Genomic DNA, 14,202 nt, shown 5'->3' with positions numbered 1-14,202 from the left:
GAAGAAACGGAAAATACGAAGAAGATGGCATCAAACAAGATCACCTCTTGACAAAGCTCAGCTAAATAAAATAACCAAAAAACTTAGCGACGAAATTAAAGCGTACAAAAACAGTTCATTCACAAAATACCTGCAAGAACTAACAAATGAACGGAAGACAAATTATTCACTGTGGAAATGTACCAAAAAATTACTACAACCATTATCTCAGAACACACCCATCAAGATACATGGCAATAAGTGGGCCAAAACAAATAAACAAAAAGCAGATACATTCGCAAACTACCTCGAGGTGAAGTTCACACCATATGCATTCGATAGCAATGCTATAAATGAGATCCCTCCGGCTTCACAAGACGAAATATTAGAAGAAATTTCATATCTAAAGATAAAAAAATCGCCAGGCTACGACCTTATTACTACTGAAATATTGAAACAGCTCCCGAACAATATTATTGCTGTATTGACGAATATCGTCAAAACCACATTTAAGCTAAAATATTTTCCAATAATATGAAAAACAGCGGAAGTCGTTATGTTCAATAAGCCAGGTAAAGATATTCATGATGTAACATCATACAGGCCTATCTCGCTTCTTCCAATACTATCGAAAATGGTGGAAAAATTGTTAATCAAAAGGATCAACATAATAATAGAAAACAAGAAAATTATACCGACGCACCAATTTGGATCCCGCACCAGTACTCGACTATCGATCAAGTACATAGGATAGTGCGAATAATAGAAAATGTTTTTGAAGAAAGAAAAACCTGCTCTGCGGTATTCCTTGATATATCCAAGGCGTTCGACAAACTATGCCACTATGGGCTACAGAAGAAAATAAATGCGTTGCTACCCAAGCAGTACTTCACCATCCTACATTCGTATTTATCCGACCTTTACTTCAGAGTAAAACAAGAAGATTCATATTTATGTCTCAAACCAATCAAAGCAGGGGTTCTCCAGGGAAGCGTACTTGGCCCTTTATTGTATTTGCTCTTTACATGCGATCTGCCATGCAATTCAAACTGCGTAACAGCTACCGACGATACAGCTATTCTTTCGATAGGAAACACGAAAAACACATGGACATCACAATTACAATTAGCCATAAATGAAATATATGACTGGACCAATAAATGGCATATTAAATTAAATGAATGCAAGTCTGTGCATATAAATTTCACCCAAAACAAAATCAAATATGTTCCAATATATTTAAATGGTAGACAGGTTCCATACTCAAATACTACAAAGTATCTGGGCATGACTCTAGACGCCAAGCTAAGATGGAACGCCCATGTAAAGAAAAAGAAAGAAGAAATGGAATTAAAATACAGAAATATGTATTGACTTATGGGAAAGGAATCAGCACTATCCACCAATAATAAAATGATTGTATACAAACAAATTCTGAAGCCTGTATGGTCCTACGGCGCACGTTTATGGGGCTGCTCCAGCAAAAGTAACATTCAATCTATACAAAGGCTCTCAAATAAAATTATTAAATATGCAGTCGGTGCTCCGTGGTATATCCGTAGCTCCGATCTTGAGCGCGACCTAAATATTGACTCGGTGGCAGACACAATAAAAAAGATAGCAAAAGCCCACGATGAAAGATTAAAAAACCACGTTAATACGGAGGCCTCTATTCTTGTTAATCCAGCTAATTGGAGAAGAAGACTGAAACGCAAAAAGCCCAAAGATTTAATGTACTAACCACACCTTAGCGTTAATTGTTGTATATACCTTATTTTTTAAATTCTAAACAAATTGCTCGTTAGTTAATAAAATTTGTCTTTGTAACTAGTCGCAATGTAAAAAAAATAAAATAAAAAATATAAAAAAATTCTTGCACCAACTGTATATGGAAAAGCTTCACACCTCAATCCTTTCGCAAAATTTTCCACGTTGCTGAGTAACAGAGGCCCAATTGCTGCGAACGGCGACGATCCATTCGGAATTCACAGAGAGATCGTTGGTTCGAATCTCGGTGAAACACCAAAATTAAGAAAAACATTTTTCTAATAGCGGTCGCCCCTCGGCAGGCAATGGCAAAACTCCGAGTGAATTTCTGCCATGAAAAAGCTCCTCATAAAAATATCTGCCGTTCGGAGTCGGCTTGAAACTCTAGGTTCCTCCATTTGTGGAACAACATCAAGACGCACACCACAAATAGGAGGAGGTGCTCGGTCAAACACCCAAAAGGGGGGCACGCGCCAATTATATACATATATAAAACTAAAAAATCACCCTTTATATATAAAGTGATTAAAAATCACTTCATAAGTGGACAAAAACTAATGTTAAAGTATGCAAAATAATGTTAAAGTGCAGATCGGCTTTATGTACTTCATTGTAAATTCATAATTGATATTGTCGGTTTATATAATGTAGATTTCTGAGATTCAGACCGAGAATCTTGCGTTTTGTAAATGTGTTTGTTCTCTAAGTAAATCTCCTATCCAGGTGCGTGCCAAATTTCATTATTTTGTAACATGAATTACATCTCACCCACATAAACAGTTATTTGGTAGGAATTAGTTAATCATTCGACGAATTAATATGATAAAATGGTAAGGGATCGGGATCAGCGGGTAATCTTCTAACAAGAGTAAAAAACATTGCCACATCCACCGCCTATTCCTAATTGTAATTTTTTTAAGCAACGACTTTTGTTACGATATACGATATATTCGGCAATTATAAGTAGAAGACTTATAAACTTTTGCGCATAACTACCTATGTAGGTCGAGTTACACGTTTTGTCTCATATGGTTTGAAAGCTCTATTAATGGAATATTTTTTCCGATTATTGCAAATCGTTTAAGACAAAATCAATTAAATATAATGAAAAATAATTAAAAATGAGCTGGAAATGAAGGAAAAGGGGTTAAATCGCTAACAAATTCGTCAGCGACTTATAAAATTAAGTAAAAAGCCCTCCGTATAATGCTTTTGACCAAATTTGTTACTTCATTTTATTCAACATATACAGAAAAGGTATTTGGTAAAAGATTCTCTACATAACTAATGTTATAAAAAGGCCAAAAAAATCTAAATAAAAAATTCGACATATTAAGTTTTCCATTGTGAATAGAAAATTAAATCTTTAGCTTCCTGTCGATGCAAGCTATCGAATTAATTCAGTTAAAGCAGCGAGGCATCGATTCTTTAATAATCGTTTTGATTAATACTTTGGTAGTTGCTTTGTTTGTTAATTCGGCAGCAACTCAGTGTTTCTGGAGTCCTTTTTTATGTATTTTTTATGCTTTACGGGGGGAAAAAAATTTAAGACAAATTCGACAAACAAGTTTACTAAGCAGTTTGATTTGTATGTTTGTTTGCTAGTGTATTTTTTCCCGATCGTCTCAAGTTGTATTATCTTGTAAAGATTTGTACTTCAACAAAGATGGCGCTAGTATGAAATAATAGAATGAATGTTGTGCCCCGCCGTAGACAGCGTCCAAACCTAGACCACACTCCTCTATGCTGAACTTTTTATACAATTTTCTGAATTTTTATTGTACAAAATTTTAGAAATATTTCTTTCTCAGAGACATCATCAAGAGCTATCCCCACAAGAAAAAGGCCAATGACCGAAACTACACTAAAAAAATCATTTAATTCATCGCACATCATTAATAAACATTTATTTTATGGCTTTGAAAAAGTAATCCCACTGAGCAAAGTGGGACACAAATAAGTGCATTAAGAGACCTACATATAGTATGTGTTGAAAATGAATGTTGACACCATAGTGTGTTCGTGCATCATACTTTTCGTATTGCCCATAAATTTGGTGGGAAATTAAAATCTGTATTTTATGAAATTATAATTTCAAAACCTGAAAATGTATTTCTGTTAATAATTAAGTAATAAATTTGCCTTAGAATTTCGTGGGGAATTGAGGGGTCACAGCATGGTCAGTTTTCTTGTAGGGATCGCATTTAATATCTGAAAATAACAATTTAAAACCAGATAATCCATGGCTATTAATAATTAAGTAATAAATTTGCTATTGAATCGATTTTGAGGTATAAATAAATTTGTTAGCTTATAAGTATTTGTAAAACTATGTGTGTGGCAAAGATCTTATGTATTAAAATATTTTCCGACATCCATATGTATATTTATATAATTATATAAAGTTTACGTACACATATACGTATTTTTTAGAAATAATGGACGTCCCGAATACATACCTGCAGGGCTTGCACCACTGGTTCTGTTGATCTAAACCAAAACGAGCACGGCATTTTTTCATATTATTACCTAGACAAAAATCAAGTATTTGGAAAAAAGGAAATTATGTAAAAAATCGAGGCAGAATTAAAATCACACAAACCTTAATTATATAAACATATGGGCATTTCCACCAGAGGGTCCATTGAAGAGAAAATATTAAAAGTTAGTAAAATTACAATACTTTCTTTTAGTATATTTTTATAGGGAAACAATAAAATTTAATGTACTTATGTATGTATATCCATAATAGGCCATTTCGAGATGTTCCTGATACTATTGTTATATAACTTTATTTTTGTTTATTATATTTAATTCTACACAATACTTTGTTCATGCTCCATATTTGTATTAAGTTTGTTGTTATTATGTGAAAATAAATACTCCGAACGCTTGTTAATTCAAAAACACTTTTAATGAGCTCATATACGATATAATATAAGGGGCAACAAACACAACACAAATATCATGTCGGAAAAAAATTTCACGTGCGACAGTGATTAAAACTTAGTGAAAGGAAGGATTAATAATTTTTTATTAAAACCATTTTCAAAAGACATCAATGCACAATATTCTAAAATTATTCACATTCAAATAATGCCTCAGGTTCGCTGATATTTACGATTGAATTGTTGGCTGCGAAACACTTATGTTCTTTCCCTGTGCGAATGCCTTGGTTTTTTGTAATTATCTTGAAAACGAAAGTTTCCCAAAATCAACTTTAGCTCGAATTATAGGACTAATTAAGATCTATATGTTAAGACTTTTGCCAAAATAAATATCGATCGTTACAATGGTTATGATGGAAATGCCAATATGTACTATGTGCCATACAATATATAAATTTACATTAAGATATTTTTAATAGAGTTACATAGACAAAACAGTAGTTTAGCTTATACGTTTTTAAAATAAAAATGATTATTTATTTTTAGAAATTTAATGGATACGACAATTACTTACTTAAGCACAAATATCCATATAAGGGTTTAAATGTATTAGTAGACGATCTAGTAAATATAGTATGATATTCGTTTGAAAATAAGATATGGTTTATATATACAAACATGCTACCAAAAATTATTCTAATGATTGTTAGTTTCTTAATATCATAACTATAAATACGGAAACCAGAATAACACCTTAACCCACATAATCCAAAGCATGGTTGAACTGCTGAAACAATTTTATGTTACAATAATACATTAAAAAATTATTAAGATTGGTGCTTTCGAACAGGATATTTTTCTTTTTATAATACCATTAAGTCTATTTCAATACTTTACCGAAGTTTTTTCTAAAAATGACTAAAAAAATGTTCCCCAAATATTGAAAATGAAGGTTTATAATGCGGAAATGGGAGGGCTTAACTAAAGCAACTATCATGGAGTATTGACCGTTGGGAAAGCATACAGCAAGAAGAGTTATTTTACAAAAAAAAGTCACAAGTTAAAATAGCCGTATTCTTTTATACACTAGTTGCAAAAGAACATTCCAACTGGGTTAACTCGGTTATGCCAGTACTGAAATACATTGTCATTGACTCACTATTGGTGATTTGGTTTCTCATAAAATATGTTGCCTTTCTGTGTTGGATTAGGTGTGAGATTCCTCGCGGTCATTTATCATGCGCTCAACATGCCTAATGTAAAGGCAGATCGATAGAGTCTGACTTCCATACTATTGTTAAGGACATCGAGGTGTCCCTCTATCAGAAGGAGTTCACTATGTTCACTCGACATTGAGGGGGCTTTTCACAATGTCCTCCCGGAGCTAATCACCAGTTCTCTGGTTAAACTAGGAGTCAGAATCGAACTTATTAGGCTTATCCACAAGATGCTTAGCGATAGAACGGTCACGGGTCAACGATCAGAGTGGGGCGGGACCTCTCTCCGCCGGCAAGTGAACAGAGGAACTCCGCAAGGCGGTGTTCTCTCGCCACTACTCGGAACTTTTGTACTTAACGACTTGATGGAGGAGCTGGAGGAGGTGGTGGAGCTGGGCTGCAATGTGATTGCTTACGCGGGTGACGTGGCACTTATTGTCAGAGGAAAGTTTTTAGATACTCTGATGGAATTAATGCAGGGTTATCTCAATCTAGTCTTGAAATGGACCGCAAATTGCGGCCTCTCGATAAAGCATCTGAAGACGGAGCTCGTCTTATTTACGAGGAGATATAAATACCTATAATTTTTCTCCCTTCAATAGCGGGCGCTCCGTTGGTGCTCTTTGACAGGGTAACGTACCTGGGACTTCGGTGAGACACTCCGCACCACTCCTACTCTGGCGCTCAACGTTATGCTGAATGTGGCAACCGTGGACATTGCAGGGAAAACTACCGCTGCACGGGCCGCAATCAGATTGAAATGTTCGAGCGGAGCTTTGTTCACTCATATTTCATCAAGAGATGAATAGGCGGGTGTAGCATTTGGCGATAAGGCATGGCAAACATGTTCACGGATGGCTCCAAGTGGGACGGAGGGACTGGTGGGGGACTATTCTTTGAGGAGCTCCCCTTAAAGCTCCAATTCAGGTTTCCGGATCCCTGTAGTGTTTTTCAAGCGGGGGTAGCCGCAGTTAAGGAAGCAGTGGATTGGTTGCTCAGGTAGCGTTAGGTATGTAAATATTTACTCCGACAGCCAAGCGGTAGCTAGGGCCTTGGACTCGTTATTTGAGCGTTCAATACCACGCTCATTTGGGTTCCCGGTCACAGCGGTATAGAGGGAAACTGCTGGACTGATAAGCTGGCTAAACAGGAGACCTTGGAGTCAGTTTCGTCGCAGAATGAGAAGTTTGAGTTCCTTTCAGAACCTGTGGTCTGCTTCTGGAAGGATGGGCCTCACGTCGACTCAGCGAGCGCTGGGCTAGTGCGTAAATGTGCAAAGTCCCGAGATCCTTCTGGCCACGGGTAGTTCAGGGGTGCTCGAGAGAACTTATATGGCTAACAAAGCCGCAGCTCTCGATTTTGGTGGGTATCCTCAGTGAACATTGTCCGTTAGGTGGCCATGCGGTGAGACTTGCCTCAAGTTCGTTCTGCAGAAGCTGTCTGGAGGACGAGGTGAAATCATCTCAGCACCTTCTTCTCAGCTGACCTGCTTTCGTCTGGCAAAGATTTGCACATCTGGGCCTTCACTTTTTGGCTACACCTTCGGATATAGCGGGATTAAATATTATACATGATGTACAATTGGCTAAGATAGATCGGGCGGAGAGAGTAAACCCTGCTAAAAAAACCGCTCCTAACTCAGGGTGTTATGTGATCCGTGCCTATTGGGTGGTTTGCAGTCAGGGGGGTTTTCCAGCCGCATTTTTATGGAGCTACCTCGATATCCGGTCTCCTCGGGGTATAACCATGGCCTTGCCGTGCAATGGAGAGCTGGTATGGTTGACCATTACGTTTCCCCTTTCCTTTATGAGATCACCATGTCTGCCACGGTGGACGGTGATCGTGCATAGTCATCGTTTCATAGACTTCTTTGGACTAACAGTTCTAAATGCAAAAGACTGAGAAAGAGAGAAAAGAATTTGCAAAAACCAAGCCCAGTGGAGTGTCAGTATAAATAAGTCTTTCTGGGCTAGTCCATTTCGTACGACGAAAGCTGGCGTTGAGAACAAACCTGCCAACAGCAGAAGTGACGGTACAAATAAAATACCTCAAATTTTCGCATCACCAAGTATAACAATACCAAAGATAACAATACTGTGGGGGCAAAAAGTGACTAGTACAAGGCAATCGCTTTTGCAAAACACTTAACAAAACCATCCAACCCAACGAAAATCAATGTGAGAGCTTGTATGCTCTTACTGTGAACGAAAACATCCCTATTTCATTAATTACCATAAAAGAACTCAAAAGAGAAATAAAATAACTAAGAGATAAAGTAGCGGCAGGATTCGATTTAATTACAGCTGAGGTGTTAAAAAAGTTACCCTACATAAGTTTGGTTAAACTAGTAAAGTTATTTAATAATTCAATTCATCTCCACTATATTCCAACACTATGAAAGTTGCAGAAATGATAATGATTCCAAAATCAGGAAAAATCTACATCTTGTTTCCTTACACCGATCAATCTCGTTGCTACCTCAAATTGGTAAACTATTTGAAAAGCTCATCCTCAATCGATTGGCGCCAATTATCGACTCTAAAAATTTGTTACCTTCGCATCAATTTGGCTTTCGCAGTAAGTACTAAACCATCGATCAGGTGCACAGAATCAAAGCTGAAATAGAAAACTCCTTTGAACAGAATAACGTGTGTTCAGCAGTACTCTTGAACGTCACGCGTTAAACAAGTAAATGAATACTCTAACCCTGAAGAAACGCTGGTGTGCCGGAAGGAATCATTCTTGGTCCGCTCTTATACCTTCTATATATCAGAGACTTGCCGATACCCCCGAATAGCTTGATCACAATTGGAAAAAGGAATGAAGAAGCTGGAACCAAACTTCAAATGGCAACAAACGCATTTGAAGATCGGACGACGACTTGGTGCATAACATTGTACAATACCAAGTCAGTTAATGTAAACTTCACCCACAAAAAAATGAATCAGTATCCAGTAATCCTGCTAGGTGCCGCTGTACCACATGAAAATACTGCCAAATACCTTGGCATAACGCTCGATACTAAGTTTCGATGGAAGGAGCATGAAACGCCACGAAATTCATCTGAAGATAATAAAAATTAAAAGGCAAATATAAACAAATTATAAAACCTACGTGGTCCTATGGCGCGCAACTATGGGGTTGCACCGGTCAAAGTAATATAAATATATATACTTCAACGACTCCAGAATAAAATCCTTCGAGATATTCTCATCTCACCTTGGTTCGTTGGCAAAAAGGATATTATGGTGACTTCAAGATCCCTACAGTCGCTGAATACATTAAAAAGAAGCAGAAGCCCACCCCCTCAGGCTTCAAAGGCACGTGAATGAGGAAGCTAGCAAACTCCTCAACACCTCAGGCCTAAACCGACGACTCCTTCGAATCAAACCACATGACCTGGCATGATGGCTGTTAACTTAAGGAAGGGACTGTGGAAATCTCTTCACAAAATTCTCTTTATATGACCAAATTATCATATTTGCAGTGTCAACAAACAATGTTATGCATTTTATATTGTAAAAATGTATGTATTAAAAAAAAAAATTAACAAAACCAACACCGGGACAGGCATTGGTAAAGGTGGCAAAACGGAGTCAGAAGCCACTGGTACTTCCGCAGTAGCAGATCCTGCACGGCATAGCTACAAGAAGAGGCGTGCTTCCTTCCGGCTACTGGAACGCTTAAAAACTGTTCTAGAGAAGGAGTGGTCTGACAAACAGAAGAACTCTTTCAGCTGTGCGACAAAGGTGACAGGTAACAGGCCCTTCGGGCCTCTGAACCGAACCTAAAACGTGAGCTGTCGGATGACGCACCCAGCAACCGCAGCACAGTGAAGAAGCCCCGACAGAGCAAGACTTCTCCAGGAATTATGGGCTGTGGTTGACAAGAGCAAAGTTGACAGCACTATCTCATTTGACAATTGGAAGAGAGTGGAACTCAGGCTCTCGAGCGTTTTCTTCCAAATTCTAAAGGAGAGTCCTGGTCCAGCTCCTTTCTGTCGCGATAGTGGATGGTATCAGAACCATGTAAAGCAACTGATCTTTATAAAAAAACCATTTCTAGGATCAGCGAGGCATGGCCTTGGTCTAAGCTTGAGGTAGTTTCAAGTGATGTTATTCTGAGTTTACCAAGAGCTAGAGCCAGCGGACCCATAAAACCCTCAAATGATACTTGAAATGCTTCAGGTATACAATCCTGAGCTTCCTTGATCGTCATAGAAGGTCACAAAGCTCGACGATCCCAAGGGTGAGTGCCGAAGCGCTACTTTCGTAGTCTGCAAAGACTCGGTGGGCGCACTGGCGAGATCTGACGGTGTAGTAAGCTACCGACTTTCGTCTATAACACTGAGGGTCTATAATAAGGACAGGACATCTAATTCAAAGGACCCGGTTGGAGATAAGGTAGGCCTCATGGTTGCATCTGGTTCTGGCCCTAATACTGCGACAAGGGCATCTGCCGATGGCAGTATCTCTTCCTTGTTAGACAGGTTTTTTGATACTACTCTCTCTGATGAAGAAGAGTTACTGGCATCAAACTCAGAAGATACTAATAAAACGGTGATGGAGATAAAGTCCAGTAACCACTCAAAGGTTGCTTCCGCCAACCTCAGAATCCACTTGTCAAAAGGTGGACATCGTATTGTCCTGATTCAAGAACAATGGGTCTTGAGTGCAGACTAAGGACTTAAAAACATAAGCTGAGGTATGCACGCAACAAAGGTAACCCTAGAGCATGTAATAAGAAAATGGACAAATGCTTTCATGATTTCCAATTACAGCGATACTGATCAATTAACCGTCAGTCTGGAGTCAGGAAACGAACGGATGTGGCTGGCTATCTTCCTGTTACCTCGCGCATGAACATGTGGAGCTACAGAGATCAATACTTAAAGATCTGTTAACGCAGGCGCAAAAGCTTGACGCAAAGCTTTGGTGCGGATGTAAATGCGCTTCAAATGATATGGGGCAGCACTGATACTAATGCTAGAGGTGAGTGTCTTTTTAACTATGTGATGGGAACTAAACAACAGATATGTACATAATGTAAGGTAATAAACCTACTTTTGTCATAAGTAATAGACAGGCCGCCGCAGTCGAATGGGTTGGCGCGTGTCTACCATTCGGAATTCAGAGAGAACATAGGTTCGAATCTCGGTGAAAGACCAAAATAACGAGTAAGTTTTTTCTAATAGCGGTCGCTCCTCGGCAGGCAATCGCAAACCTCCTAGTATATTTCCGCCATGAAAAAGCTCCTCATACAAAAAAAAAATATATATATATGTATATCTGCCGTTCGGAGTCGGCTTGAAACTGTAGGTCGCTCCATCTGTGGAGGTCCCTTCACAAATAGCAGGAGGAGCTCGGCCAAACACCCAAAAATGGTGTTCGTGCCAATTATATATATATATATATATATACATACATAATATATATGTATTAATATACAGGAAGTGTTAGAGGCTACTTTGGCTTTTGACTACGTTATTAACAAAATTAGAAACTGGAAAGTGTTTGAAGAACATTTTTTTTCTGATTATAGATAAACATAACTCATTTGAGGCTATTAACAATCTACCGAAACCTAACCCTCGCGCTAATATCAGGAATACAGACTAGGAAAAGTATATAGCCGCGAACCAAACTGGCTAGGGAGGAGTCCCGAAAAAAAACAAAAAGGTAATGGAAAACAATAGATCTATTACTCCAGGTGGAGTCCACACAAGTGGCAATCCACCCGCTTCGGTGGCAGGGGCATGGATTCTGGAGGCCCCAACCATTACCCAAGTCTTTCAGCTCTACGAGCGAGAGGGAATCCTGGAGGAGACGGGGATTGCTATCGCAATCTCCTCTCCTTCAGAGTCTGAGAAACGTTTCCTTGCTTCGGAGGGCCTGAGTTGTGAGGTCTCTTCGGTGGCTGCACGACCTCCCAAAGAAGCAGGGAAATCGAAGAGCGTGGCAAGGAGGAAGAGAAGAAAGCGGCGGGCAAGGCTCATGCGGGAGAAATCTTCATGTGGCTCTGCCGGCCCTTCTGCGTCTGTGTCTTCCAAAAGACCTCGGTCAGCGGAAGTGACACCCACGGAAGCTAGCGAATCCTCGGTGCGCATGGGCACTCCCAAGTTGTCTCGCTCTCGAGGTAAGCGTAGAAAGACGGTGGCTGAAAGCAGCACACCTCCCTGCCCTGCGGTTGCCGCCAATGGCCGAGCCACGACCCCCCAAGGTACGAGCGCGGTCTTGGCGCCAGTCAATGTGGCGGGAAAAGGTTCTGCTGAGCCACGTTCCTATCGGCGCCTCGACAAAATTCCCAGCACAGTTGTCTGCCCGGCAAAATCTTCGTCAGTGGAGGATCGGGAGCTGGACCTTCGCCCAAGCACATCCAAGGGTGCGGCCAAGCCATCTTATAGCGAGAAGGCTGGTGGCCCACGGCCTGTGGCTGTGATTGGAAAACGGGGCCTGACCATCAGCTGATGGATGCAGAAATCAAATACTGCAAAAGTCAACTGATGCGTCAGGTTATTGCCTCCCTATGGCCAACGCGAAGGGCTATGAGACAAAGGACGGCACCATAAAGGTGACGTGCGCGTCTCTGGCCCACTTCGAGTGGATCAGGACCGTGGTCAATAACGTGCCCCCCATGGGGACCACTCGCTTCGCAGTCTACAGCGAGGAGAGTGTACCCCTCAGGAAGGCCATCTGCTGGATTCCGGATCCAGACCTGTCTACGGCGGATGTCCTATCCTGTCTACGTGCCCTGATTCCGGGCATCAACTCGAGGCTTTGGCGAGTCGTCTCGTACACCAAGAGCAAAAACCGGGAAGGGAAGGAAGGGACTGTTCTTGTGGTGGGACCCAACTGCAAAGCTGGGGTCACTCAGGAAATCTGATGGCTCCTTGACGGAGCGGCAAAGTGAGACACTCAGCTTGCTGATGGAATCTCACTTTCCTGGTAATCAGATAACCATCAGCCGGCAACAGCCCTTATTGACAGAGGCAGTTGTTACACCTTCTCGGCATGACTGGTTCGTTGCCAGATCTGTGGTGAATGAGGCCGCCATTCGATTTGCCATCAAATCTTTTGGCGGCTACAAGTCGCCCGAACCAGATGGCATATATCCTACCATGCTGACGGAGGGTGTAGAGTTCGTGACAGCAGCCCTGAAGAACATCTTCTCTGCATGCCTGGCACTGGCTTATATACCACGCTCTTGGCGGATGTGAGGGCCGCTTTCATCCCAAAGGTTGGAAAAGACGACTACACCAGCCCCAAAAGCTTTAGACCCATCAGAATGACCTCTTTCATGCTGAAAAGTCTTGAACGACTGGTGGAACTGCGCATACGTCAGGAGTCGCTGAAGGCTCACCCTCTGTCTCTATTTCAGCATGCCTATCAGAGTGGAAAATCCTGCGAGCCGGCACTGCAAAATCTTGTTGCTAGGGTAGAGCTGGCCATCGACAGAAGGAACTACGCTATGGGCATCTTTTTAGACATAGAGGGGGAGTTTGATAATGCCACTTTTGACAGTATGTGTAACTCTGCTAGCAGGCACGGCATAGACCAGATGCTAGTGAATTGTATTCGTTCGATGCTGGCCCAAAGAATCGTCTCGGTACGAGCAGAGGAAGATCTGCTGGTGTCATCCGGGGTTAATAAAAGTTGCCTCCATTGCTCTGGTGCATGGTAATCGATCCTCTACTCACCACCTTAAACTATTCGGGAGTCTACGCACAAGCATATGCGGACGCTGTTGCTTGTTTGGTAACAGGCCCTTCGCTTATGAACATCTGCAGGAAAGTGCAGAAAACTCTGGATCGGATTGACACTTGGTGCTGTGCGAATGGGCTATCGGCAAATCTCGCCAAGACTGGTATTGTCCTCTTTACCAGAAGGAGGAAGCTTGATGGACTCGTTCTGCCAAAGCTAAAAGGAATCACAATCCAGCTATCCAAGGAAATTAAATATCTTGGAGTAATCCTCGATAGTAAGATCCTATGGAAATCACACGTTGAAACAAAGGCATCCAAAGCACTGACAGCTTTCTGGCAGTGCAAAGGTGTCTTTGGGAAAACGTGGGGTCTCTGTCCTAGCATGGTCCTATGGATCCACACGGTTATGATAAGACCCATTATCACCTATGCATCAGTGGTGTGGATGAGTAGACTCCCTCTAGTGGGAGTCAGGAGGACCTTATTGAGACTACAACGCACTGTGGCCATCTGTTGCACCGTAGCTTTTCCGACTACTTCAGGCCCGGCACTAGATGCTCTGATTGGTTTACCACCACTTGATGCTTTCATCCAAGGGGAGGCCTTGAAGGCCATCTGCAGACTGAAACACAGTGGGAACTGGTACGGC

General features: G+C 40.9%; 1 protein-coding gene across 1 annotated transcript in view; it reads right to left on the bottom strand.

The window, feature by feature from the left end:
- Nucleotides 1-265: 265 nt before the first annotated feature.
- The window catches only part of LOC128870007 (uncharacterized), a 59,905-nt gene continuing 45,968 nt past the window's right edge, over nucleotides 266-14,202 (bottom strand). Inside the window, exons 4-5 of the mRNA XM_054112604.1 lie at nucleotides 4,206-4,275; nucleotides 266-3,957 (exon numbers count right to left, since the gene is read on the bottom strand). Coding sequence (XP_053968579.1) covers nucleotides 3,951-3,957; nucleotides 4,206-4,275 — 77 coding nt within the window. The 3' untranslated portion in view covers nucleotides 266-3,950. The remainder of the gene's footprint in view (nucleotides 3,958-4,205; nucleotides 4,276-14,202) is intronic.

This window comes from Anastrepha ludens, chromosome X (assembly GCF_028408465.1).
Source record: "Anastrepha ludens isolate Willacy chromosome X, idAnaLude1.1, whole genome shotgun sequence".
In the NCBI taxonomy this organism is placed as follows: Eukaryota; Metazoa; Arthropoda; class Insecta; order Diptera; family Tephritidae; genus Anastrepha; species Anastrepha ludens.
This window is presented reverse-complemented; position numbering and strand designations above follow the sequence as displayed.